The sequence below is a fragment of the Sus scrofa genome, chromosome 10, assembly GCF_054392235.1.
Source record: "Sus scrofa isolate SSC_HxYL_T2T_F1_AM1 chromosome 10, Sscrofa_HxYL_maternal_Yorkshire_Landrace_v2.0, whole genome shotgun sequence".
Taxonomy (NCBI): domain Eukaryota; kingdom Metazoa; phylum Chordata; class Mammalia; order Artiodactyla; family Suidae; genus Sus; species Sus scrofa.
In genome coordinates this window covers 27,680,546-27,708,223 of record NC_139392.1, presented here as the reverse complement: position 1 = coordinate 27,708,223, position 27,678 = coordinate 27,680,546, and the positions used below count along the sequence as shown (strand labels likewise).

At 51.2% G+C, this 27,678-nt stretch overlaps 1 protein-coding gene across 11 annotated transcripts in view; it reads left to right on the top strand.

The window, feature by feature from the left end:
* Positions 1-27,678, top strand: part of LOC146398877 (uncharacterized) — a 112,624-nt gene that overhangs the window by 80,265 nt on the left and 4,681 nt on the right. For 7 of the 11 annotated variants that reach the window (XM_084979456.1, XM_084979454.1, XM_084979455.1 and 4 more), the window contains 16 exons: positions 3,817-4,007; positions 4,457-4,481; positions 6,680-6,727; positions 7,774-7,902; positions 9,958-10,178; positions 10,913-10,937; positions 13,986-14,036; positions 14,396-14,443; positions 16,005-16,225; positions 16,960-16,984; positions 20,033-20,083; positions 20,443-20,490; positions 22,052-22,272; positions 23,007-23,031; positions 26,080-26,130; positions 26,490-26,537. In XM_084979456.1, the coding sequence (XP_084835582.1) occupies positions 4,466-4,481; positions 6,680-6,727; positions 7,774-7,902; positions 9,958-10,178; positions 10,913-10,937; positions 13,986-14,036; positions 14,396-14,443; positions 16,005-16,225; positions 16,960-16,984; positions 20,033-20,083; positions 20,443-20,490; positions 22,052-22,272; positions 23,007-23,031; positions 26,080-26,130; positions 26,490-26,537 (1,228 nt within the window). In that variant the 5' untranslated portion in view covers positions 3,817-4,007; positions 4,457-4,465. Of the gene's footprint in view, positions 1-3,816; positions 4,008-4,456; positions 4,482-5,566; positions 5,597-6,679; positions 6,728-7,773; positions 7,903-9,957; positions 10,179-10,912; positions 10,938-13,985; positions 14,037-14,395; positions 14,444-16,004; positions 16,226-16,959; positions 16,985-18,193; positions 20,084-20,442; positions 20,491-22,051; positions 22,273-23,006; positions 23,032-26,079; positions 26,131-26,489; positions 26,538-27,678 lie in introns of all 11 variants that reach the window. The other 4 variants (XR_014817562.1, XR_014817563.1, XR_014817561.1 and 1 more) reach the window with 3 other exon arrangements.

The window sequence follows — 27,678 nt, the reverse complement described above, 5'->3', positions numbered from 1 at the left end:
AGATTGGGGGAGGATGGGCCGAGTTGGGGTTTGTCTAGTCCTCCAGAGGAGCTCTTTTTGGATGAATGTTTGTATTTTGGGTTGTGGGTCAGAAGATAGAGGCAAAATGTTGGGTAAAGAATTGGACTGCTCTCCTGGCTCTGATATGTTCTCCAGGATCACCCCAGGACATCTTGGGGGCAGCAGGATTCAACAGAGAGAGAGAGAGAGAGAGAGAGAGAAAGTGGAGTTCTGGATTCAAGCAAGAGTCCAGGGCATGATCTCAGCGCCAAGCAGGCTTCAGTGGTTCAGGGGGATGTGTGACCTGAGGGAACCAACTGCACTCTTGTCCCAGATCTGCTCACACATGATTGGCGCGACTCTTGAGAAGATGCTCTAAGTTTCAGTGCTGTCCACTGGAAGATAGGGGTTCGAGCCCCTGTTTTGAACCCTCTTCCTCTAAAGTGGCATGATGTGCAGATCAGGGAACGTGACAGGAGACATTCTCCCTGAGCCATAAAGCCCCCTTCCCATGGAAAGGCCTTCTCCTGTTTGGTTCTTCCTCACTCTTTAATTATTGTCTGTATCTGGTCTATTTGGAATGTGGGTCTTTTTCTCTCACCTGTCTTGTGTTCTCAAGCAGAGAGTAACACTGTGTGGTTCTGGGATGCATTTTTTGAGACAACATGTTGACCCTGCACTGCCATCCCTGTCCGTAGAAAGACACATTAGTCTAGACAGAGCAGGTGGGCCCAGAGGGGGCAGAGTTGCCTCCCCTCTGAAAGTTCCAGGCCTTGACTGGTTGCCACAGCAATAGGATGATACCCACGGGGTCCTGCGGTCCAACTGCCACTCTGTGAGTGGAGAGGTGTGTGTTGGGCCACAACTGGGAGGCTCTCCCCTTCACCCCTCAAGAGTTGGACGATGGGCAACCTGAGCTGTTGTTGGGGAGGTATGTTGATACTGATCTAAAGGCTGTTCCATCAGATGGCATAGTTTACCCTGATGGAAAATGTTCTCTGATTTTTTTTTTCATTTCCACCACTTCAATTTGTGTACAGAGATGTAAATCTCTTATACAGCCATTTTGTATTACTCTTAAGATTTTTAATTATTTCTTCCTGGTTGGGCGCCTCAATTTTTTTCTTAATTTATACAATACTCCTTCCTATTTCCCATGTACAAACCTTCTCCCATCACACTAACCCTGGTAATACCCTACTCTGCCTTTATTCAGTGCAGAGGGACCCTGATTCCATTCTTCAATACACATGATGGAAATGGGCATTTATAGCTCCACTCTTCTGAATGCACATATCAACGTCTGAAGCCACATAATTGCAATTTTTTTTGTCCCTTTTGCTATTTCTTGGGCTGCTGCCACGGCATATGGAGGTTCCCAGGCTAGGGGTCGAATCGGAGCTGTAGCCGCCAGCCTACACCAGAGCCACAGCAACTCGGGATCCAATCCATATCTGCAACCTACACCACAGCTCAGAGCAATGCCGGATCTTTAACCCACTGAGCAAGGGCAGGGACCGAACCTGCAACCTCATGGTTCCTATTTGGATTCGTTAACCACTGCTCAACAACGGGAACTCCCAATAATTGCATTTTAAATGTAGAAATTGATTGTAAGGAGTGAAACTTGGATTTTCAAGTAGGATTTCCATGGGTTGATGATGATAAGCTCCCTGGGTAGTTGGCTATTCGCTGGTAGTGTGCTGAGAACACACAGTGCTGGTAGGTTCGTGGGGTGACCATTTGGTAACTGAGGGAAGGAGGGTCCGACTGGTGATCCACAGAGGGAGACTTAGGGTCAGGTCTTCAAGCTGAGAGTCTCTAAAGGGTCCCTTTTAGAGGATAGAAGACTATCCCTGCCACTGCAGGGTCTGAAGAAGGATGAGGAGTTTCCAGGGTACAGATTGGGTTTGGGTGAAGAATGACTTGAGCTCCTGCTCATTCTCAGCCAGACCTTGGTCCAGGCTGCAGAGGAGGAGCTCAGACTCCTATTGCTGTACAGCAGCAAGGGGTACAACATTGTCAGTCAACAGTATTTTCATCACAACAATTTTTTAAAGAAAATTGTGTGAGACATTGACAGTCAGAGATTTTAATTTACTAAACAGTCAGAGCACTGGCCCAGATGGTCTCCTCCCGAGTGAATTCCCAGGAACCTCTTATCCAGGCATGATTAGCTGAAGGGAAGCTCATTCTTGGCATTCAGTCGAGACTGTTCTAAGCTCTGAGCCATCTTGGGAGTGAAACAGACCCCTAGTCGCTGGAGGTTGTCAGCTGGTTGTCATGAAAGTGTAATGTGATGCAGTGGATGACATGAAGATTTGGGGGAGAATGCCTGGGTTGGAGTATCCACGGAGCCAGGGCAAAGCCTCGGTCCTTCAGAGGGGCTTTGTTTGGAGGAAAATGTTGGATTCAGATCAGGGATTAAAGCATGGAGACAAAGGGCTGGATAAGGGTTTGGACTGATGTCTTGGTTCAGCATCTCCTGCAGGGAAGGCATCAGAGCTTGCCCACTAAAACCTTGGGATGGGAGGACTTGTGGGAGAGTGAGAAGATCTCTTGATTCAAGGGTCCAGGGCATGGTCTTGGCCCTGAGCAGGTGTCCGGCCTTCAGGGTTCAGGGATTTCTGTCCTCAAGGAACCAACTACATTCTTGGCCCACATCCATCCTTCAACATTGCCGTGATTCTTGGCAAGTTAGTCTAAAGTTCAATGCCCTCTACTGTCAAATCAGGCTTACACTCTCTGGGTTGCACCCCCTTCGCCTGCAACCGGGCCAACTTGGGGATGAGAGGAGATGATGAGAGAGACGCTACATGACCTGGAAAGCTTCCTTCCCATGATGTTCTTCCATACTCTCTTGCTGTGGAGCTATTCAAACCCCCTCTTTTGATCCAACCAGCCCCAAGACTCAAGCTTATGCAGGTAGTCATTCAATGAAACCAATCCCAAATGTTAACAAGAGATCCGTGGATAAACCAAAGGCAGTATGAATCCACATAGGAATAAAATTCTACCGGAGAAAAAATTGTAATTATGTTAAATATGTTGCTACATGGATGATCCAAAATGAAACACACTTTTAACAATAGTGAAGTCAGACAGACACAGGAAAAGAAATATTGAACAATTCAACATATAGGCGGTAAGTAGATTAGGCAGATTGTCAAAGGTGGAAAGTAGAGAGGGCTAAGACTTGGCAGCAGGGCTGAAGGGGGAGTCATTGCTGAATGGGTGCAGAGGTCCTATAAGTTATGATGAGAAAGGTTGTTATGGACAGTGGTGCAAAGTACATGGCTTGTGAAGGCATGCCCGACCCCTGAATTTCCTATTGCCAAAGTATTCCAAAGAGAAGCATTATGTATCTAAGAAAAGAAAAGAGGTGAAACATCCCAGAGGATGGCGTGTGAACACAGGAGCACCCTGTGGGAAGAGTAGGGAAGCTGAAATGATCTCCTGCCATTTCAGAAGATGGAGGAATGTGGCTGGAGAGGAAAATGGGCAGGAGGATTCACGAGACTCTGTCATGGCAGCAGAGCCTGCATGCTCGTGTTGGCCATTTCTCAGATGGAGAATATGCCACGGAGAGGTTCCCTTTAGCAAGAGAGGCAGAGGCTCCCTTTCTCAGGTCTTTCAAGGTGCTCTCTGCCGTCCTTCAAAACGTTTACCCGGGAGGATGGGCCAAGAGAAGCTCCATCCATTGCTCATCCCACCCCCACCCCTTGACTCCCAGCCCATGTCCAGTCAGGTGTGGCACCCAGAGTACCTCCTGATCAGCATCACTGCCTTGCTGACAGTGACTGTGTGTCCCCCTAGAAACACACGACAATGTTGTGGAGGCCAGTGGGAGTGAGAAGACCGAAGAGGAGGCCCCAGCCGGGGAAAATGAGGAGGAGGAAGGCTCGCCCAATAACAAGGTGGAGGAGGAGGCCACAACAAGTGGAAATAACGAGGAGGAGTCCCCAGCCAGCGACAGGGCCGAGCAAGAAGCCCAGACTGCCCCCAAGGTAAGCTCACTTTTCATGATCTGAGATTTAAAAAGGTGCCTCCTTTCTTCTTGGATGTGCCTACTTCAGAAATGGAAATCGGAGGAAGTCCATTATAGAGGATATATGCAGATTCCTCTTTGAAGGGATGTTGAGTCAAAGTTTGGTACCAACCAATAACTCCTTGCAAGGGGCATTGGCAAAAGTGACCCTATCAGTTCTGCAGTGTATGGTAGGGAGCATTTTTCTTTGAAGAAGACCAAAATTTTCTTAAATGAACATGGCCTTGAGAGATCTTCCTTGAAAAGCTGGTGCCTTTTCCACAGGTGTCTTTGCTGTCTTCTTTTGGGGAAACAGACTCAACTCTGCCTTCTGTCTGTGTGCCTGCGGTCCGCAACCACAGGAAGACCTGTGGCCACAGTGGGGAGGATGCTGTGACACTCACAGTGTTTTCTTTTCTCTCATCACAGGTGGACGGGATGGATGATGAAAGCCGTAAGTATTCTGGAACCCGGCTCTGCTGAGGAGAAGTCCAGGTGTTGAGGAAGGGCGGGGGGTGCTTTCCTGCCCCTTTGGTTGCAGAGACACCCTGATTCTGGGTTCCTCCTGGGAAAGGGGGTGAAGGATGGGGTGAAAGAGACTGACTTCCCACAAAAGGGCCATCCCAAGTCCTCGGGTCCCTGGAGGAAAGGAGGCTCTTTGTATGGTGGGGGTAGGTGTCCGGGAACATTGGGGGGTGTGCGTGTGAGGGCCTGTTGGTGTGATTGTGAACCAGTGTGAGTGGGTGTGTTTTGTGGGGAGTCACTTGTGCCTTAGCACCACATAGCTGTCCAGTTTCTCGTTGAACAGTCTCATGATGACCGCAGGCTAACTGTCCATTCCCTCATTCTCCCTGCACCCGCTGGGAGCAAGGTTTGGGGAAAAGGCTTTCCTTCCTCTGTTGGTCTTTCGTTTCCTCTTTTCTTCCCCCTCTGCTTGGTGCAGACTTTCATGCTGTTGTTTCAAACATGTGCCATGAACTCGAGCCTCTTGAGGTTGTAAGTGTCCCGAGGGAGTGTTGTGAACGCTGTGCTCCCCCCGCACCTCCTGCCCACTCGGGGCAGCCACCCTTCCAGCCTCTGCTCAGGAGTGGTCTTTCAGACACCTCATGTGCATGACATCAGAGAGTCTTTGTCCTTCTGTGTCTGACTGGCTTCACTTGAAGTGATGTCCTCCAGCGAGTTCCTTTTGAGGCTCAGAGCTCATGAACCTGACCAGTACCTATGAGGACACGGGTTCGACCCTTGACCTTGCTCAGTGGGTTAAGGATCTGACTTTTCCCTGAGCCACGGTGTAGGTTGCAGACATGGCTCAGATCCCAAGTTGCTGTTGCTGTAGCATAGGCAAGCAGCTGTAGCTCTGATTCAGCTCCTAGCCTAGGAACCTCCAAATGCCTCAAGCGAGGCCCTAAAAAGACCAAAAGAAATGATATTGAGATTTTGATATGTGTTGTAGTGTACCTGCTGTTTTTTCATGTAGTATGAAATGTCAATGATATTCCGTCTTCCAATCTATTTTTTTTATTTTTCTGTATTTTTCAGGCCTTGCTCATGACATAATGAAGTTCCCAGGTGAGGGGTCAAATCTGAGCTATTTATGCCAAACTACACCAGAGCCACATCCACACCTACAACACACGTCTGTGACCTACACCACAGCTCAAATCAACACTGGACCCTTAACCCACTGAGTGAAGCCAGGGATTGAACCTGCTTCATCATGGATATTAGTTGGGTTCATTCCTGATGAGCCACAATGGGCACTCCTCCTTCCCCTCTGTGAACATGGAATGTCATTTGAATTCTTTGTGACTTATTCAATTCTTTCAGCAATGTTTTGTAGTTTTCAGTGTAAAAGTTGTTTCCTTTCTTAGAGCCCTGAGCCTGCTTTCCAGCTACTCCAGCAGCACCATGAGAAGGACGGGCTCGTGAAAACATTGGCGTGTCCCTCACTGCCTCTGCACTGAGCTCTGATTATGGCAGCACAGGTGTTGTGGGCCATACACAGCACCTCTGCTTACCCGTGGGTTCTGCTAGGAATCGGTCTAGAATGTCACCGTTGCCATCTCTCTTTGGGGGTCTGCAGGGCCTCCCAGAATTCCTGGCACAGGTTCATGAGCACAGGAGATACATACAGATGAATGATCAGGTCAGACCAGCCAACTGGTCTGCAGTAAAGCATGTCCGGGGAGGGGAGGTCATATCTTGCTCATCTTTGAATCTCCACCCTGAACACGATGCCTGATGTGGCAGTCACTGGCAGATCACCTCTTTATACTTCATGGAATTCTGTAATAAATAGTGCAATCCATTCATATAAAACACAGCACCGTTCAATTGCTTACTCAGCTATCCCCTTTTCAGTGTGTGTAGAGGTGGAATTTCAGGTGTGTCAGTTTAGAGGTAGGAGCTATAAAGGGCCATAGAAGGAAGAAGTTGAAAGGTCATTCCTTCAGCACGTTGCTGTCCTTCGAATGTTGGCATCTGTGCTCACCTTGTGTGGAAGGGTCTCAGTCCATGGAGCAGAGGGAAGGTCTGGGAGCCTGGAGGAAAACCCAGGGTGATGCTCTGTAACCTGCAGTCACCTCAGGGAAGCAGGAGGAATGGGAGGGTCACTCTTTCTAACTCAATTCCCCGCGTGGTGTATTTCTACAGAGTCAGTGGTGGAGAGCCTGAGCAGCCGCCAGGATGAGGAGGCTGCAGGTAGGGAAGAGCACGCAGCTGGGATCCAGTGGGAGAGGGTTCCTGGGAGCACCTGGGTTCCGCCTGCTGCCGGGAGAGGGAGGAAGTGGGGGATAGGACTTGGCGGGTGGGTGGGTGGGTGGCCTAATGAGTGGCACTCTGCTGTGGTGTTTTCCCCTGTGAAATGGATACCACGAAGAAGACTTGGGTCCCTGGTCTTTGTTGTGCTGTGTTTGTATTCCTCTCTCCTTTTCTTTGAGAGGGAGAATCGATTTTCCCTCCCAAAGCTGCTCCTTCCTGCTTTGGTCTCTGCCCATTGTGCAAGTTTGCTTTGTGATTTGCACCGTGAGGGCCCAGTGCACAAGAGCTGTTGACTTGGTTTCCTTTATTGGCCTTGAGGGACCTGAAGTGGTGGCACCCAAAGCTCTCCTAGGCCCTTGACCCTGGAGACCAAGTTGGTCGAGTGAGTGTCAGGTGGTGGGTGAGAAGGCAGCTCTCTCGCTCTGCATGTTCGGGATTTCTGACCTCCCTGTCCTATTGTGTCCTCACGGTGTGTCCTGAGGGAAGGGGCGTTCCCAGAGTTGGATGCCCAGAACAGGGAACTGAGGCACAGACAGATCTACATCTCCTTTTGTGGCATGTGTTTCTTCTACAGGGGATGTGAGGAGTTCCCTAGTGTCCTAGAGGCTAAAGATCGAGTGTTCGATCCCTTCCGTGGTGCAGAATCAAGTGCCTGGGTTGGGAACCACTGCATCCCCTGGGAGTGGTGACAATCAATCAGTCAACCAATGGGATTGACATCAGACCATTCTGCATGGTCATTATCTAGGTTGTCTCCGCTACCCAGAGACATTTTCACACGAAACCTGTGTGGGGAGGTAATGTTTTGAAGTGCACCCCAAAGAGCAAGATCTTTCTAAGTAGAACTTGGATTCTGAAGGCTCTTCTGGGCGGCCGGGTGTTATGGGCTTTGAGGGCTTGGCCTGGGAGTCAATTATTAGTCATTTCCCTGTTATCTTCTGCAATCAGGATGTCACTCGTTCTCTCTGTTGTCATGTATTTTCCAGAATCTTGCTTTGGAAACCTAGGATCTTGCTTCAGGAGTCTGAGGGCAATTTTGTTCTTTACCACCTTGGCTGGAATAATCCCATGGTGGCCACACAACAGGGTGCACCCTGCCAATGAGCCAGATGAAGGTACTGTGGAACCTGACTCAATACATCCAGGCCTGAACAATGATTCTAGTTCATTCCGTGTTCCAAATTTCAGAACAAACTCTACAAATGCTACGCCACATCTTTCTTTTATTCCATGATGCAAATTCAAACGAACTAACTCGGAGTTCCCATCGTGGCGCAGTGGTTAATAAATCCGACTAGGAACCATGAGGTTGTGAGTTTGATCTCTGGCCTTGCTCAGTGGGTTAAGGATCCAGGGTTGCCGTGAGCCATGGTGTAGGTTGAAGATGTGGCTCGGATCCTGAGTTGCAGTGGCAGTGGTCACTGTAGGCCACTACAACTCTGATTAGACCCGTATCCTGGGAATCTCCATATGCTGAGGGAAGCAGGCCTAGAAAAGGCAAAATGACAAAAAAAGCAAAAAATAAATTGAATAACTCAGTTGGTAATTTCCCAACTATGGAAATAATGATTCATTTAAAATCGACATTTGGTTCCTGGTTAATAGCAAAGGTGACCTCACTCATTTTATGACATTTGCTGATATTTAACATTTCCAGTTGTAATAGATCCCTGCATGGAACCACATTTCCCAATTTGAAAACAATACTAGAAATGATTTAGAACAAGATTATATTAACAAGAAATGGTGGATATTACAGAAAGCTCCTCTAACCCATTCCTCCAATTTCCACCAATGACAACGTCCAGCACTGAATGGGGAACTCATGGTACACTGAGCAGCAAAAGATTCCTATAATTTTAATTAATGAAAAGTTCCCCATTTACATTCACATTCAGTTTTTGGGCTGTGCCAGTAGTTGAGGTTGGACACATGCAAAATATTAGGAGGCCCCAGTATGTTACCATAGAGAACGTGTACACTCCCATTTGTAGAAGGACGTTATTCCCAACAGCAAAGAGATGAAACCAATCACAAATGACAAGAGATCAGGAGACAGATCAAATGCGATATGTGAACAGAAGAGAACAGTATTCTACCGGAAACAAAAGTAAAATTTTAAATAGGATACCAAGAGGATGATCCAAAAAAAAAAACTAAGTACTGTTTGACCAAAAGTGAGGAGTTCCCATCATGGCGTGCCAGCAGGGAAACCGATTAGGAAGCATGAGATTGTGAGTTTGACCCCTGGCCACAATCAGGGGGATAAGGATCTGGTGATGCCGTGAGCTGTGGTGTAGGTGGCAGATGCAGCTGGGATCCTGCCTTGCTGTGGCTCTGACATAAAATGGCAGCTACGGCTCCTATTAGACCCCTAGCCTGGGAACCTCCATATGCCATGCGTGTGGTCCTAAGAAGCAACAAGTATCAATAGAAAAAAAAATAGAGAAATCAGGCAGCACAGAGAAGGAAATATCGTGCAACTCAACATATAGGCGGTAACCAGACTCGGCAGAGTGTCAGAGGTGGAAAGTAGAAATGGCCAAGACCTGGCAGCAGGGCTGAAGGGGGAGTCATTCCTGAATGGGTGCAGAGGTCCTATGAGTTATGATGAGAAAAGTTGTTATGGACAGTGGTGCAAAGTACATAGCATTGGGAAGGCCTGCTCTCCCCGTGAGTTTCCTATTGCCAAAGTATTCCAAAGAGAAGCATTATGTATCTAAGAAAAGAAAAGAGGCAAAACATCCCAGAGGATGGCGTGTGAACACAGGAGCACCCTGTGGGAAGAGTAGGGAAGCTGAAATGATCTCCTGCCGTTTCAGAAGATGGAGGAATGTGGCTGGAGAGGAAAATGGGCAGGAGGATTCACGAGACTCTGTCATGGCAGCAGAGCCTGCATGCTCGTGTTGGCCATTTCTCAGATGGAGAATATGCCACGGAGAGGTTCCCTTTAGCAAGAGAGGCAGAGGCTCCCTTTCTCAGGTCTTTCAAGGTGCTCTCTGCCGTCCTTCAAAACGTTTACCCGGGAGGATGGGCCAAGAGAAGCTCCATCCGTGCTTCATCCCACCCCCACCCCTTGACTCCCAGCCCATGTCCAGTCAGGTGAGGTGCCCAGAGTACCTCCTGAGCAGCACCACCGCCTTGCTGACAGTGACTGTGTGTCCCCCTAGCAACCCTCGATGATGTTGTGGAGGCCGGCGGGAGTGAGAAGACGGAGGAGGAGGCCCTGGCTGGGGCAAATGAGGAGGAGGTGGGGCCGGGAACTGAGAAGGTGCAGGAGGAGGCTGCCTGCATTGACGAGGCAGAGGAGGAGGCGGGCCCATCCCTTGAAAATGACGAGGAGTCCCCAGCCAGCGACCTGGTTGAGCAGGAAGACCAGCTTGCCCCCAAGGTAAGCTCACCTTTCTTGATCGGAGATTTAAAAAGGTGCCTCCTTTCTTCTTGGATGTGCCTACTTCAGAAAAGGAAATCTGAGCAAGTCCATTATAGAGGATATATGCACATTCCTCTGTGGAGGAATGTTGAGTCAAAGTTTGGTACCAACCAATAACTCCTTCCAAGGGGCATTGGCAAAAGGGACCACATCAGTTCCCAAGTGTACATAGGGAGCATTTGTCTTTGAAGAAGCCTGAATGTTTTGTTTTGTTTTGTTTTGTTGTCTTTTTGCCTTTTCTAGGGCCACTCCTGTGGCATATGGAGGTTCCCAGGCTCAGGGTCAAACCAGAGCTGTAGCCACCGGCCTGCGCCAGAGCCACAGCAACGCGGGATCCGAGCAACGTCTGCAACCTACACCTCAGCTCACGGCAATGCCGGATCCTTAACCCACTGAGCAAGGCCAGGGATCGAACCCGCAACCTCATGGTTCCTGGTCGGATTCGTTAACCACTGCGCCACGACGGGAACTCCAAAGAAGCCTGAATGTTTTTTAAATGAACGTGGACTTGGGAGGTCTTCCATGAAAAGCTGGTGCCTTTTCCACAGGTGTCTTTGCTGTCTTCTTTTGGGGAAACGGACTCAACTCTGCCTTCTGTCTGTGTGCCTGCGGTCCGCAACCACAGGAAGACCTGTGGCCACAGTGCGGAGGATGCTGTGACACTCACAGTGTTTTCTTTTCTCTCATCACAGGTGGACGGGATGGACGATGAAAGCCGTAAGTATTCTGGAACCCGGCTCTGCTGAGGAGAAGTCCAGGTGTTGAGGAAGGGCGGGGGGTGCTTTCCTGCCCCTTTGGTTGCAGAGACACCCTGATTCTGGGTTCCTCCTGGGAAAGGGGGTGAAGGATGGGGTGAAAGAGACTGACTTCCCACAAAAGGGCCATCCCAAGTCCTCGGGTCCCTGGAGGAAAGGAGGCTCTTTGTATGGTGGGGGTAGGTGTCCGGGAACATTGGGGGGTGTGCGTGTGAGGGCCTGTTGGTGTGATTGTGAACCAGTGTGAGTGGGTGTGTTTTGTGGGGAGTCACTTGTGCCTTAGCACCACATAGCTGTCCAGTTTCTCGTTGAACAGTCTCATGATGACCGCAGGCTAACTGTCCATTCCCTCATTCTCCCTGCACCCGCTGGGAGCAAGGTTTGGGGAAAAGGCTTTCCTTCCTCTGTTGGTCTTTCGTTTCCTCTTTTCTTCCCCCTCTGCTTGGTGCAGACTTTCATGCTGTTGTTTCAAACATGTGCCATGAACTCGAGCCTCTTGAGGTTGTAAGTGTCCCGAGGGAGTGTTGTGAACGCTGTGCTCCCCCCGCACCTCCTGCCCACTCGGGGCAGCCACCCTTCCAGCCTCTGCTCAGGAGTGGTCTTTCAGACACCTCATGTGCATGACATCAGAGAGTCTTTGTCCTTCTGTGTCTGACTGGCTTCACTTGAAGTGATGTCCTCCAGCGAGTTCCTGTTGAGGCTCAGAGCTCATGAACCTGACCAGTACCTATGAGGACACGGGTTCGACCCTTGGCCTTGCTCAGTGGGTGAAGAATCCCGCATTGCGGTGAGCTGCGGCAGAGGTCCCAGACGCGGCTGGTATCCAGCTTGGCTGTGGCTGTGGTGTCGGCCGGTGGCCACAGCTCTGATTTGCCGCCTCGCCTGGGAATTTCCATCTGCTGCGGGGGCAGCCCTCAAGCCCAAAAGTGAATCAGTCAATAATGTCCTCGAGTTCTCTGTGCATTGCTGCAATGGGTAGGGTTTCCTTCTTCTGTGACAACGGAATACCTTGCTATGGTCTGTATCCACCCCGTTGTCTTTCTCAGTCTGTGTGCCCGTGGACACTGGGGCTCTGTTTCTGTTGGGCTCTTGTGTATGGCGCTGCCGTGATCCTGGGATGGCAGGTCTCTTTACCCGACACTGATGGATCTTCCTTTACATGTCCATGCAGCAGTGGGATTGCAGGGTCCTGCCGTGGTGTTTCCCGTCCTGGCTGGCCCCGTTGACATTCCCTGCTACAGTGTCCAGAAGTCCCAGGCAGTCACATCTTCCCAAACATCTGTTCAGGTTTGAAAACACTCCGTGTCCTACCAGGTGGGAGGTGATACCTCGTGGTGCCTTTGCTTTGCCTTTCCATTGTGATAGGCGACTTTGGGAAACATGCCCTCTGTGTGCTGCTCTCTGTGGTCTTCTTGGACGGTGGGTCTCTCCCAGGCTTCCACTCATCTACAACTGAGGTATTTGCCTTTTGATTCAATTGATTTGTAGTTGTTTCCCATATATTCCAAATATGAGCCCCTGTTTCAAATACAAGATTTACAAATATCCTCTTCTGTAGGTTGTCTTTCCATTCAGTGGATTGTTAGACACTGTCCTTTCTGTTTGTTTCTATTTTAATGGAGGTACACTGTTGTTTCACTCTCTGCTGTGGAGCAACGTTCCCCAGTCGTGTGTGTCCATTAACGTATGTTCCTTTTTTGATATTATTGCCGTCTGAGATCAGGTCGATTACAGGAGATTGGATCTCGTTCTCCGTGTGCTGCAACAGGAGGACCTTGTTGTCTCTCCATTCTCAATGCCGTAGTTGGCATCAACTGCCCCCAAACTCCCAGTCCGTGCCCTTCACAACCACAAGTCTGTTCTCTGCATCCGTGGGTTCTGTGGACAGGTTCCTTTGTGCCGTGCTTTAGATTCCACCTCTAAGTGAGATCAGGTGGTATCCGTCTTTCTCTTTGTCACGTACTTCACTTTGCACGAGAATCTCTCGATCCATCCCTATTGTTTTGAGTGGCATTGGTTTCTTCTTCGATTTTCTGGCTGAGTCGTGAATTCCATCAGCTATGTGGACCACATCGTCATGAGCCATTCATCTGTCTGTGGACATGAGGTGGCTTCCCTGTCTTGGCTGTTGTGAACAGTGCTGCCATAAACATAGAGGGGCATATGTCTTTTTCCTGGATACATTTGTCCTGATATTTCCCAGGGTGCTCGGCTTGCTAGGTCGCATGCCCTGCTGTGTTCAGTTTTCGCAGGACCCTCCATGGTGTCTTCCATAGTGGTTGTACCAGTGTACGTTCGCATCGGCAATGCTGGGGCGGGGGAGCCTTTTCTCCACCCGTATCTGCGACCGACACCAGAGCTCTCGGCAACGCTGGATCCTTAACCCCCTCAGCGAGGCCAGGGATCAACCCCGCAAGCTCGTGGTTCCTAGTCGGATTCGTTTCCGCTGTGCCCTGACGGGAACTCCTGGGTGGTTTCTTTGCTGTTGTTGTTGTGGAGGTGTATGAGTTTTCTTTATATATGTTTTGGAGGTGAACCTCACGGGCAGTGGTCCCTTTCTCCTCAGTGCTTCTGTAGAGCTGCTGTCCACAGTGTGCCAGCCACTGGCCAGAAGGAGCCATTTCTGCTTAATTGAGTTCAGTCAGTAGTTAGGTCTGCCTCTTGCAGTGAACAGAATAAAGCAGCCTATGGTTCACTCCCAGGGGCCACCACACAAGTGTGTCCATGCAGCTGGAATTTCAGGTGTGTCACCCTGGAGCTGAGGCCTCCAGATGGACTCGTAGAAGGGAGATGTGTAAGGCTCCATCCCTCAGCAGCCCACGATCTCTGAAGGTTTGCCACTGTGGCCAATGTTTTATGGAAGCTTCTGAGGCCGTAGAGCAGAGGGAAGTTCTGAGCACACGGAGGACAAGCCAGGGTGGTGCTGTGTGGCCGCAAACAACCCTAAGTAGGGGATACGTGTGGGGGACAGGCTCTAACACCTTGATTCCTTATGTCTGTGTCTCTGCAGTATGTTTCATGGAGAGTCTGAGTGACAGCAACCATGATGAAAGTGATACAGGTAAGAACAGCTCTCAGGTAGGAGCCAATGGGAGAGGGATCCCGGGACACTTGGGTGACGCCTGCTGCTTGGAGTGTGGGGCAGGTGAGTCTGAAACTTAAAAACAGAAAGAAATTGATGTAAAGATGTTCACCGCCTACTTTAATAAGGAGAGGGAGCAGATATGAGATGCCTGAATGTTGGCATCTGTGCTCACCTTGTGTGGAAGGGTCTCAGTCCATGGAGCAGAGGGAAGGTCTGGGCACCTGGAGGAAAAACCAGGGTGATGCTCTGTACCCGTAGTCACCTCAGGGAAGCCGGAGAAACGGGAGGGCCACTCTTTCTAACTCCTTGATTCCCCTGATGGTGTGTTTCTACAGACTCAGTGGTGGAGAGCCTGAGCAGCCGCCAGGATGAGGAGGCTGCAGGTAGGGAAGAGCACGCAGCTGGGATCCAGTGGGAGAGGGTTCCTGGGAGCACCTGGGTTCCGCCTGCTGCCGGGAGAGGGAGGAAGTGGGGGATAGGACTTGGCGGGTGGGTGGGTGGGTGGCCTAATGAGTGGCACTCTGCTGTGGTGTTTTCCCCTGTGAAATGGATACCACGAAGAAGACTTGGGTCCCTGGTCTTTGTTGTGCTGTGTTTGTATTCCTCTCTCCTTTTCTTTGAGAGGGAGAATCGATTTTCCCTCCCAAAGCTGCTCCTTCCTGCTTTGGTCTCTGCCCGTTGTGCAAGTTTGCTTTGTGATTGGCACCGTGAGGGCCCAGTGCACAAGAGCTGTTGACTTGGTTTCCTTTATTGGCCTTGAGGGACCTGAAGTGGTGGCACCTGAAGTGGTGGCACCTTGACCCTGGAGACCAAGTTGGTCGAGTGAGTGTCAGGTGGTGGGTGAGAAGGCAGCTCTCTGGCTCTGCATGTTTGGGATTTCTGGCCTCCCTGTCCTATTGTGTCTTCACGGTGTGTCCTGAGGGAAGGGATGTTCGCAGAGTTGGATGAGTTAAAGGAGGCATACTTGGAGTTCCAGTGGTTAAGGAATCCAACTAGGAACCATGAGATTGCGGGTTCGATCGCTGGCCTCACTCAGTGAGTTAAGGATCCAGTAATGCCGTGAGCTGTGGTGTAGGTGGCAGATGCAGCTGGGATCCTGCCTTGCTGTGGCTCTGACATAAAATGGCAGCTACGGCTCCTATTAGACCCCTAGCCTGGGAACCTCCATATGGCATGTGTGTGGCCCTAAAAAACAACAAGTATCAATAGAAAAAAAAAATAGAGAAATCAGGCAGCACAGAGAAGGAAATATCGTGCAACTCAACATATAGGCGGTAACCAGACTCGGCAGTGTCAGAGATGGAAAGTAGAAATGGCCAAGCCCTGGCAGCAGGGCTGAAGGGGGAGTCATTCCTGAATGGGTGCAGAGGTCCTATGAGTTATGATGAGAAAAGTTGTTATGGACAGTGGTGCAAAGTACATAGCATTGGGAAGGCCTGCTCTCCCCGTGAGTTTCCTATTGCCAAAGTATTCCAAAGAGAAGCATTATGTATCTAAGAAAAGAAAAGAGGCAAAACATCCCAGAGGATGGCGTGTGAACACAGGAGCACCCTGTGGGAAGAGTAGGGAAGCTGAAATGATCTCCTGCCGTTTCAGAAGATGGAGGAATGTGGCTGGAGAGGAAAATGGGCAGGAGGATTCACGAGACTCTGTCATGGCAGCAGAGCCTGCATGCTCGTGTTGGCCATTTCTCAGATGGAGAATATGCCACGGAGAGGTTCCCTTTAGCAAGAGAGGCAGAGGCTCCCTTTCTCAGGTCTTTCAAGGTGCTCTCTGCCGTCCTTCAAAACGTTTACCCGGGAGGATGGGCCAAGAGAAGCTCCATCCGTGCTTCATCCCACCCCCACCCCTTGACTCCCAGCCCATGTCCAGTCAGGTGAGGTGCCCAGAGTACCTCCTGAGCAGCACCACCGCCTTGCTGACAGTGACTGTGTGTCCCCCTAGCAACCCTCGATGATGTTGTGGAGGCCGGCGGGAGTGAGAAGACGGAGGAGGAGGCCCTGGCTGGGGCAAATGAGGAGGAGGTGGGGCCGGGAACTGAGAAGGTGCAGGAGGAGGCTGCCTGCATTGACGAGGCAGAGGAGGAGGCGGGCCCATCCCTTGAAAATGACGAGGAGTCCCCAGCCAGCGACCTGGTTGAGCAGGAAGACCAGCTTGCCCCCAAGGTAAGCTCACCTTTCTTGATCGGAGATTTAAAAAGGTGCCTCCTTTCTTCTTGGATGTGCCTACTTCAGAAAAGGAAATCTGAGCAAGTCCATTATAGAGGATATATGCACATTCCTCTGTGGAGGAATGTTGAGTCAAAGTTTGGTACCAACCAATAACTCCTTCCAAGGGGCATTGGCAAAAGGGACCACATCAGTTCCCAAGTGTACATAGGGAGCATTTGTCTTTGAAGAAGCCTGAATGTTTTGTTTTGTTTTGTTTTGTTGTCTTTTTGCCTTTTCTAGGGCCACTCCTGTGGCATATGGAGGTTCCCAGGCTCAGGGTCAAACCAGAGCTGTAGCCACCGGCCTGCGCCAGAGCCACAGCAACGCGGGATCCGAGCAACGTCTGCAACCTACACCTCAGCTCACGGCAATGCCGGATCCTTAACCCACTGAGCAAGGCCAGGGATCGAACCCGCAACCTCATGGTTCCTGGTCGGATTCGTTAACCACTGCGCCACGACGGGAACTCCAAAGAAGCCTGAATGTTTTTTAAATGAACGTGGACTTGGGAGGTCTTCCATGAAAAGCTGGTGCCTTTTCCACAGGTGTCTTTGCTGTCTTCTTTTGGGGAAACGGACTCAACTCTGCCTTCTGTCTGTGTGCCTGCGGTCCGCAACCACAGGAAGACCTGTGGCCACAGTGCGGAGGATGCTGTGACACTCACAGTGTTTTCTTTTCTCTCATCACAGGTGGACGGGATGGACGATGAAAGCCGTAAGTATTCTGGAACCCGGCTCTGCTGAGGAGAAGTCCAGGTGTTGAGGAAGGGCGGGGGGTGCTTTCCTGCCCCTTTGGTTGCAGAGACACCCTGATTCTGGGTTCCTCCTGGGAAAGGGGGTGAAGGATGGGGTGAAAGAGACTGACTTCCCACAAAAGGGCCATCCCAAGTCCTCGGGTCCCTGGAGGAAAGGAGGCTCTTTGTATGGTGGGGGTAGGTGTCCGGGAACATTGGGGGGTGTGCGTGTGAGGGCCTGTTGGTGTGATTGTGAACCAGTGTGAGTGGGTGTGTTTTGTGGGGAGTCACTTGTGCCTTAGCACCACATAGCTGTCCAGTTTCTCGTTGAACAGTCTCATGATGACCGCAGGCTAACTGTCCATTCCCTCATTCTCCCTGCACCCGCTGGGAGCAAGGTTTGGGGAAAAGGCTTTCCTTCCTCTGTTGGTCTTTCGTTTCCTCTTTTCTTCCCCCTCTGCTTGGTGCAGACTTTCATGCTGTTGTTTCAAACATGTGCCATGAACTCGAGCCTCTTGAGGTTGTAAGTGTCCCGAGGGAGTGTTGTGAACGCTGTGCTCCCCCCGCACCTCCTGCCCACTCGGGGCAGCCACCCTTCCAGCCTCTGCTCAGGAGTGGTCTTTCAGACACCTCATGTGCATGACATCAGAGAGTCTTTGTCCTTCTGTGTCTGACTGGCTTCACTTGAAGTGATGTCCTCCAGCGAGTTCCTGTTGAGGCTCAGAGCTCATGAACCTGACCAGTACCTATGAGGACACGGGTTCGACCCTTGGCCTTGCTCAGTGGGTGAAGAATCCCGCATTGCGGTGAGCTGCGGCAGAGGTCCCAGACGCGGCTGGTATCCAGCTTGGCTGTGGCTGTGGTGTCGGCCGGTGGCCACAGCTCTGATTTGCCGCCTCGCCTGGGAATTTCCATCTGCTGCGGGGGCAGCCCTCAAGCCCAAAAGTGAATCAGTCAATAATGTCCTCGAGTTCTCTGTGCATTGCTGCAATGGGTAGGGTTTCCTTCTTCTGTGACAACGGAATACCTTGCTATGGTCTGTATCCACCCCGTTGTCTTTCTCAGTCTGTGTGCCCGTGGACACTGGGGCTCTGTTTCTGTTGGGCTCTTGTGTATGGCGCTGCCGTGATCCTGGGATGGCAGGTCTCTTTACCCGACACTGATGGATCTTCCTTTACATGTCCATGCAGCAGTGGGATTGCAGGGTCCTGCCGTGGTGTTTCCCGTCCTGGCTGGCCCCGTTGACATTCCCTGCTACAGTGTCCAGAAGTCCCAGGCAGTCACATCTTCCCAAACATCTGTTCAGGTTTGAAAACACTCCGTGTCCTACCAGGTGGGAGGTGATACCTCGTGGTGCCTTTGCTTTGCCTTTCCATTGTGATAGGCGACTTTGGGAAACATGCCCTCTGTGTGCTGCTCTCTGTGGTCTTCTTGGACGGTGGGTCTCTCCCAGGCTTCCACTCATCTACAACTGAGGTATTTGCCTTTTGATTCAATTGATTTGTAGTTGTTTCCCATATATTCCAAATATGAGCCCCTGTTTCAAATACAAGATTTACAAATATCCTCTTCTGTAGGTTGTCTTTCCATTCAGTGGATTGTTAGACACTGTCCTTTCTGTTTGTTTCTATTTTAATGGAGGTACACTGTTGTTTCACTCTCTGCTGTGGAGCAACGTTCCCCAGTCGTGTGTGTCCATTAACGTATGTTCCTTTTTTGATATTATTGCCGTCTGAGATCAGGTCGATTACAGGAGATTGGATCTCGTTCTCCGTGTGCTGCAACAGGAGGACCTTGTTGTCTCTCCATTCTCAATGCCGTAGTTGGCATCAACTGCCCCCAAACTCCCAGTCCGTGCCCTTCACAACCACAAGTCTGTTCTCTGCATCCGTGGGTTCTGTGGACAGGTTCCTTTGTGCCGTGCTTTAGATTCCACCTCTAAGTGAGATCAGGTGGTATCCGTCTTTCTCTTTGTCACGTACTTCACTTTGCACGAGAATCTCTCGATCCATCCCTATTGTTTTGAGTGGCATTGGTTTCTTCTTCGATTTTCTGGCTGAGTCGTGAATTCCATCAGCTATGTGGACCACATCGTCATGAGCCATTCATCTGTCTGTGGACATGAGGTGGCTTCCCTGTCTTGGCTGTTGTGAACAGTGCTGCCATAAACATAGAGGGGCATATGTCTTTTTCCTGGATACATTTGTCCTGATATTTCCCAGGGTGCTCGGCTTGCTAGGTCGCATGCCCTGCTGTGTTCAGTTTTCGCAGGACCCTCCATGGTGTCTTCCATAGTGGTTGTACCAGTGTACGTTCGCATCGGCAATGCTGGGGCGGGGGAGCCTTTTCTCCACCCGTATCTGCGACCGACACCAGAGCTCTCGGCAACGCTGGATCCTTAACCCCCTCAGCGAGGCCAGGGATCAACCCCGCAAGCTCGTGGTTCCTAGTCGGATTCGTTTCCGCTGTGCCCTGACGGGAACTCCTGGGTGGTTTCTTTGCTGTTGTTGTTGTGGAGGTGTATGAGTTTTCTTTATATATGTTTTGGAGGTGAACCTCACGGGCAGTGGTCCCTTTCTCCTCAGTGCTTCTGTAGAGCTGCTGTCCACAGTGTGCCAGCCACTGGCCAGAAGGAGCCATTTCTGCTTAATTGAGTTCAGTCAGTAGTTAGGTCTGCCTCTTGCAGTGAACAGAATAAAGCAGCCTATGGTTCACTCCCAGGGGCCACCACACAAGTGTGTCCATGCAGCTGGAATTTCAGGTGTGTCACCCTGGAGCTGAGGCCTCCAGATGGACTCGTAGAAGGGAGATGTGTAAGGCTCCATCCCTCAGCAGCCCACGATCTCTGAAGGTTTGCCACTGTGGCCAATGTTTTATGGAAGCTTCTGAGGCCGTAGAGCAGAGGGAAGTTCTGAGCACACGGAGGACAAGCCAGGGTGGTGCTGTGTGGCCGCAAACAACCCTAAGTAGGGGATACGTGTGGGGGACAGGCTCTAACACCTTGATTCCTTATGTCTGTGTCTCTGCAGTATGTTTCATGGAGAGTCTGAGTGACAGCAACCATGATGAAAGTGATACAGGTAAGAACAGCTCTCAGGTAGGAGCCAATGGGAGAGGGATCCCGGGACACTTGGGTGACGCCTGCTGCTTGGAGTGTGGGGCAGGTGAGTCTGAAACTTAAAAACAGAAAGAAATTGATGTAAAGATGTTCACCGCCTACTTTAATAAGGAGAGGGAGCAGATATGAGATGCCTGAATGTTGGCATCTGTGCTCACCTTGTGTGGAAGGGTCTCAGTCCATGGAGCAGAGGGAAGGTCTGGGCACCTGGAGGAAAAACCAGGGTGATGCTCTGTACCCGTAGTCACCTCAGGGAAGCCGGAGAAACGGGAGGGCCACTCTTTCTAACTCCTTGATTCCCCTGATGGTGTGTTTCTACAGACTCAGTGGTGGAGAGCCTGAGCAGCCGCCAGGATGAGGAGGCTGCAGGTAGGGAAGAGCACGCAGCTGGGATCCAGTGGGAGAGGGTTCCTGGGAGCACCTGGGTTCCGCCTGCTGCCGGGAGAGGGAGGAAGTGGGGGATAGGACTTGGCGGGTGGGTGGGTGGGTGGCCTAATGAGTGGCACTCTGCTGTGGTGTTTTCCCCTGTGAAATGGATACCACGAAGAAGACTTGGGTCCCTGGTCTTTGTTGTGCTGTGTTTGTATTCCTCTCTCCTTTTCTTTGAGAGGGAGAATCGATTTTCCCTCCCAAAGCTGCTCCTTCCTGCTTTGGTCTCTGCCCGTTGTGCAAGTTTGCTTTGTGATTGGCACCGTGAGGGCCCAGTGCACAAGAGCTGTTGACTTGGTTTCCTTTATTGGCCTTGAGGGACCTGAAGTGGTGGCACCTGAAGTGGTGGCACCTTGACCCTGGAGACCAAGTTGGTCGAGTGAGTGTCAGGTGGTGGGTGAGAAGGCAGCTCTCTGGCTCTGCATGTTTGGGATTTCTGGCCTCCCTGTCCTATTGTGTCTTCACGGTGTGTCCTGAGGGAAGGGATGTTCGCAGAGTTGGATGAGTTAAAGGAGGCATACTTGGAGTTCCAGTGGTTAAGGAATCCAACTAGGAACCATGAGATTGCGGGTTCGATCGCTGGCCTCACTCAGTGAGTTAAGGATCCAGTAATGCCGTGAGCTGTGGTGTAGGTGGCAGATGCAGCTGGGATCCTGCCTTGCTGTGGCTCTGACATAAAATGGCAGCTACGGCTCCTATTAGACCCCTAGCCTGGGAACCTCCATATGGCATGTGTGTGGCCCTAAAAAACAACAAGTATCAATAGAAAAAAAAAATAGAGAAATCAGGCAGCACAGAGAAGGAAATATCGTGCAACTCAACATATAGGCGGTAACCAGACTCGGCAGTGTCAGAGATGGAAAGTAGAAATGGCCAAGCCCTGGCAGCAGGGCTGAAGGGGGAGTCATTCCTGAATGGGTGCAGAGGTCCTATGAGTTATGATGAGAAAAGTTGTTATGGACAGTGGTGCAAAGTACATAGCATTGGGAAGGCCTGCTCTCCCCGTGAGTTTCCTATTGCCAAAGTATTCCAAAGAGAAGCATTATGTATCTAAGAAAAGAAAAGAGGCAAAACATCCCAGAGGATGGCGTGTGAACACAGGAGCACCCTGTGGGAAGAGTAGGGAAGCTGAAATGATCTCCTGCCGTTTCAGAAGATGGAGGAATGTGGCTGGAGAGGAAAATGGGCAGGAGGATTCACGAGACTCTGTCATGGCAGCAGAGCCTGCATGCTCGTGTTGGCCATTTCTCAGATGGAGAATATGCCACGGAGAGGTTCCCTTTAGCAAGAGAGGCAGAGGCTCCCTTTCTCAGGTCTTTCAAGGTGCTCTCTGCCGTCCTTCAAAACGTTTACCCGGGAGGATGGGCCAAGAGAAGCTCCATCCGTGCTTCATCCCACCCCCACCCCTTGACTCCCAGCCCATGTCCAGTCAGGTGAGGTGCCCAGAGTACCTCCTGAGCAGCACCACCGCCTTGCTGACAGTGACTGTGTGTCCCCCTAGCAACCCTCGATGATGTTGTGGAGGCCGGCGGGAGTGAGAAGACGGAGGAGGAGGCCCTGGCTGGGGCAAATGAGGAGGAGGTGGGGCCGGGAACTGAGAAGGTGCAGGAGGAGGCTGCCTGCATTGACGAGGCAGAGGAGGAGGCGGGCCCATCCCTTGAAAATGACGAGGAGTCCCCAGCCAGCGACCTGGTTGAGCAGGAAGACCAGCTTGCCCCCAAGGTAAGCTCACCTTTCTTGATCGGAGATTTAAAAAGGTGCCTCCTTTCTTCTTGGATGTGCCTACTTCAGAAAAGGAAATCTGAGCAAGTCCATTATAGAGGATATATGCACATTCCTCTGTGGAGGAATGTTGAGTCAAAGTTTGGTACCAACCAATAACTCCTTCCAAGGGGCATTGGCAAAAGGGACCACATCAGTTCCCAAGTGTACATAGGGAGCATTTGTCTTTGAAGAAGCCTGAATGTTTTGTTTTGTTTTGTTTTGTTGTCTTTTTGCCTTTTCTAGGGCCACTCCTGTGGCATATGGAGGTTCCCAGGCTCAGGGTCAAACCAGAGCTGTAGCCACCGGCCTGCGCCAGAGCCACAGCAACGCGGGATCCGAGCAACGTCTGCAACCTACACCTCAGCTCACGGCAATGCCGGATCCTTAACCCACTGAGCAAGGCCAGGGATCGAACCCGCAACCTCATGGTTCCTGGTCGGATTCGTTAACCACTGCGCCACGACGGGAACTCCAAAGAAGCCTGAATGTTTTTTAAATGAACGTGGACTTGGGAGGTCTTCCATGAAAAGCTGGTGCCTTTTCCACAGGTGTCTTTGCTGTCTTCTTTTGGGGAAACGGACTCAACTCTGCCTTCTGTCTGTGTGCCTGCGGTCCGCAACCACAGGAAGACCTGTGGCCACAGTGCGGAGGATGCTGTGACACTCACAGTGTTTTCTTTTCTCTCATCACAGGTGGACGGGATGGACGATGAAAGCCGTAAGTATTCTGGAACCCGGCTCTGCTGAGGAGAAGTCCAGGTGTTGAGGAAGGGCGGGGGGTGCTTTCCTGCCCCTTTGGTTGCAGAGACACCCTGATTCTGGGTTCCTCCTGGGAAAGGGGGTGAAGGATGGGGTGAAAGAGACTGACTTCCCACAAAAGGGCCATCCCAAGTCCTCGGGTCCCTGGAGGAAAGGAGGCTCTTTGTATGGTGGGGGTAGGTGTCCGGGAACATTGGGGGGTGTGCGTGTGAGGGCCTGTTGGTGTGATTGTGAACCAGTGTGAGTGGGTGTGTTTTGTGGGGAGTCACTTGTGCCTTAGCACCACATAGCTGTCCAGTTTCTCGTTGAACAGTCTCATGATGACCGCAGGCTAACTGTCCATTCCCTCATTCTCCCTGCACCCGCTGGGAGCAAGGTTTGGGGAAAAGGCTTTCCTTCCTCTGTTGGTCTTTCGTTTCCTCTTTTCTTCCCCCTCTGCTTGGTGCAGACTTTCATGCTGTTGTTTCAAACATGTGCCATGAACTCGAGCCTCTTGAGGTTGTAAGTGTCCCGAGGGAGTGTTGTGAACGCTGTGCTCCCCCCGCACCTCCTGCCCACTCGGGGCAGCCACCCTTCCAGCCTCTGCTCAGGAGTGGTCTTTCAGACACCTCATGTGCATGACATCAGAGAGTCTTTGTCCTTCTGTGTCTGACTGGCTTCACTTGAAGTGATGTCCTCCAGCGAGTTCCTGTTGAGGCTCAGAGCTCATGAACCTGACCAGTACCTATGAGGACACGGGTTCGACCCTTGGCCTTGCTCAGTGGGTGAAGAATCCCGCATTGCGGTGAGCTGCGGCAGAGGTCCCAGACGCGGCTGGTATCCAGCTTGGCTGTGGCTGTGGTGTCGGCCGGTGGCCACAGCTCTGATTTGCCGCCTCGCCTGGGAATTTCCATCTGCTGCGGGGGCAGCCCTCAAGCCCAAAAGTGAATCAGTCAATAATGTCCTCGAGTTCTCTGTGCATTGCTGCAATGGGTAGGGTTTCCTTCTTCTGTGACAACGGAATACCTTGCTATGGTCTGTATCCACCCCGTTGTCTTTCTCAGTCTGTGTGCCCGTGGACACTGGGGCTCTGTTTCTGTTGGGCTCTTGTGTATGGCGCTGCCGTGATCCTGGGATGGCAGGTCTCTTTACCCGACACTGATGGATCTTCCTTTACATGTCCATGCAGCAGTGGGATTGCAGGGTCCTGCCGTGGTGTTTCCCGTCCTGGCTGGCCCCGTTGACATTCCCTGCTACAGTGTCCAGAAGTCCCAGGCAGTCACATCTTCCCAAACATCTGTTCAGGTTTGAAAACACTCCGTGTCCTACCAGGTGGGAGGTGATACCTCGTGGTGCCTTTGCTTTGCCTTTCCATTGTGATAGGCGACTTTGGGAAACATGCCCTCTGTGTGCTGCTCTCTGTGGTCTTCTTGGACGGTGGGTCTCTCCCAGGCTTCCACTCATCTACAACTGAGGTATTTGCCTTTTGATTCAATTGATTTGTAGTTGTTTCCCATATATTCCAAATATGAGCCCCTGTTTCAAATACAAGATTTACAAATATCCTCTTCTGTAGGTTGTCTTTCCATTCAGTGGATTGTTAGACACTGTCCTTTCTGTTTGTTTCTATTTTAATGGAGGTACACTGTTGTTTCACTCTCTGCTGTGGAGCAACGTTCCCCAGTCGTGTGTGTCCATTAACGTATGTTCCTTTTTTGATATTATTGCCGTCTGAGATCAGGTCGATTACAGGAGATTGGATCTCGTTCTCCGTGTGCTGCAACAGGAGGACCTTGTTGTCTCTCCATTCTCAATGCCGTAGTTGGCATCAACTGCCCCCAAACTCCCAGTCCGTGCCCTTCACAACCACAAGTCTGTTCTCTGCATCCGTGGGTTCTGTGGACAGGTTCCTTTGTGCCGTGCTTTAGATTCCACCTCTAAGTGAGATCAGGTGGTATCCGTCTTTCTCTTTGTCACGTACTTCACTTTGCACGAGAATCTCTCGATCCATCCCTATTGTTTTGAGTGGCATTGGTTTCTTCTTCGATTTTCTGGCTGAGTCGTGAATTCCATCAGCTATGTGGACCACATCGTCATGAGCCATTCATCTGTCTGTGGACATGAGGTGGCTTCCCTGTCTTGGCTGTTGTGAACAGTGCTGCCATAAACATAGAGGGGCATATGTCTTTTTCCTGGATACATTTGTCCTGATATTTCCCAGGGTGCTCGGCTTGCTAGGTCGCATGCCCTGCTGTGTTCAGTTTTCGCAGGACCCTCCATGGTGTCTTCCATAGTGGTTGTACCAGTGTACGTTCGCATCGGCAATGCTGGGGCGGGGGAGCCTTTTCTCCACCCGTATCTGCGACCGACACCAGAGCTCTCGGCAACGCTGGATCCTTAACCCCCTCAGCGAGGCCAGGGATCAACCCCGCAAGCTCGTGGTTCCTAGTCGGATTCGTTTCCGCTGTGCCCTGACGGGAACTCCTGGGTGGTTTCTTTGCTGTTGTTGTTGTGGAGGTGTATGAGTTTTCTTTATATATGTTTTGGAGGTGAACCTCACGGGCAGTGGTCCCTTTCTCCTCAGTGCTTCTGTAGAGCTGCTGTCCACAGTGTGCCAGCCACTGGCCAGAAGGAGCCATTTCTGCTTAATTGAGTTCAGTCAGTAGTTAGGTCTGCCTCTTGCAGTGAACAGAATAAAGCAGCCTATGGTTCACTCCCAGGGGCCACCACACAAGTGTGTCCATGCAGCTGGAATTTCAGGTGTGTCACCCTGGAGCTGAGGCCTCCAGATGGACTCGTAGAAGGGAGATGTGTAAGGCTCCATCCCTCAGCAGCCCACGATCTCTGAAGGTTTGCCACTGTGGCCAATGTTTTATGGAAGCTTCTGAGGCCGTAGAGCAGAGGGAAGTTCTGAGCACACGGAGGACAAGCCAGGGTGGTGCTGTGTGGCCGCAAACAACCCTAAGTAGGGGATACGTGTGGGGGACAGGCTCTAACACCTTGATTCCTTATGTCTGTGTCTCTGCAGTATGTTTCATGGAGAGTCTGAGTGACAGCAACCATGATGAAAGTGATACAGGTAAGAACAGCTCTCAGGTAGGAGCCAATGGGAGAGGGATCCCGGGACACTTGGGTGACGCCTGCTGCTTGGAGTGTGGGGCAGGTGAGTCTGAAACTTAAAAACAGAAAGAAATTGATGTAAAGATGTTCACCGCCTACTTTAATAAGGAGAGGGAGCAGATATGAGATGCCTGAATGTTGGCATCTGTGCTCACCTTGTGTGGAAGGGTCTCAGTCCATGGAGCAGAGGGAAGGTCTGGGCACCTGGAGGAAAAACCAGGGTGATGCTCTGTACCCGTAGTCACCTCAGGGAAGCCGGAGAAACGGGAGGGCCACTCTTTCTAACTCCTTGATTCCCCTGATGGTGTGTTTCTACAGACTCAGTGGTGGAGAGCCTGAGCAGCCGCCAGGATGAGGAGGCTGCAGGTAGGGAAGAGCACGCAGCTGGGATCCAGTGGGAGAGGGTTCCTGGGAGCACCTGGGTTCCGCCTGCTGCCGGGAGAGGGAGGAAGTGGGGGATAGGACTTGGCGGGTGGGTGGGTGGGTGGCCTAATGAGTGGCACTCTGCTGTGGTGTTTTCCCCTGTGAAATGGATACCACGAAGAAGACTTGGGTCCCTGGTCTTTGTTGTGCTGTGTTTGTATTCCTCTCTCCTTTTCTTTGAGAGGGAGAATCGATTTTCCCTCCCAAAGCTGCTCCTTCCTGCTTTGGTCTCTGCCCGTTGTGCAAGTTTGCTTTGTGATTGGCACCGTGAGGGCCCAGTGCACAAGAGCTGTTGACTTGGTTTCCTTTATTGGCCTTGAGGGACCTGAAGTGGTGGCACCTGAAGTGGTGGCACCTTGACCCTGGAGACCAAGTTGGTCGAGTGAGTGTCAGGTGGTGGGTGAGAAGGCAGCTCTCTGGCTCTGCATGTTTGGGATTTCTGGCCTCCCTGTCCTATTGTGTCTTCACGGTGTGTCCTGAGGGAAGGGATGTTCGCAGAGTTGGATGAGTTAAAGGAGGCATACTTGGAGTTCCAGTGGTTAAGGAATCCAACTAGGAACCATGAGATTGCGGGTTCGATCCCTTGCCTCACTCGGTGTCTTAAATATCCAGCATTTTTGTGAGCTATGGTGTTTGTCGCAGATACAGCTTGCATCCTGTATTTCGTGGCTGTGGTTTCGACTGGCAGCTGCAGCTCCCATTTTGTCCCTAGCCTGGGAACCTCCATATCCTGTCAGAGTTGCCCTAGAATAAAGAAAAAGACAAAAATAGTATAAAATAAAATAAAGGAGAAGTCATCTGGGGTTGCTGCATAGGATCCAGTACCCTTGAGTCCTGTCCACCTGCACAGCTGACCCCAGGCTGCTGTCATGACTCTCCTCCCCTCTGGGAGAGGTCCATGTCCAGCTGCCCAAAGAGACCACCCCTGGCCAGCAGGAATTTGGGGGACTGTGTGAAGGAGCTGCTGGCCTTGCTTCAGACCCTTTCTCTCCTGGCCCTGTGACCTCATCTCCTGGGATTGACCATGTCCCAGACAGAGCCTCTGGCAGCAGGACCAGGTGGTCACAGCTCCTGTTGGATCCCC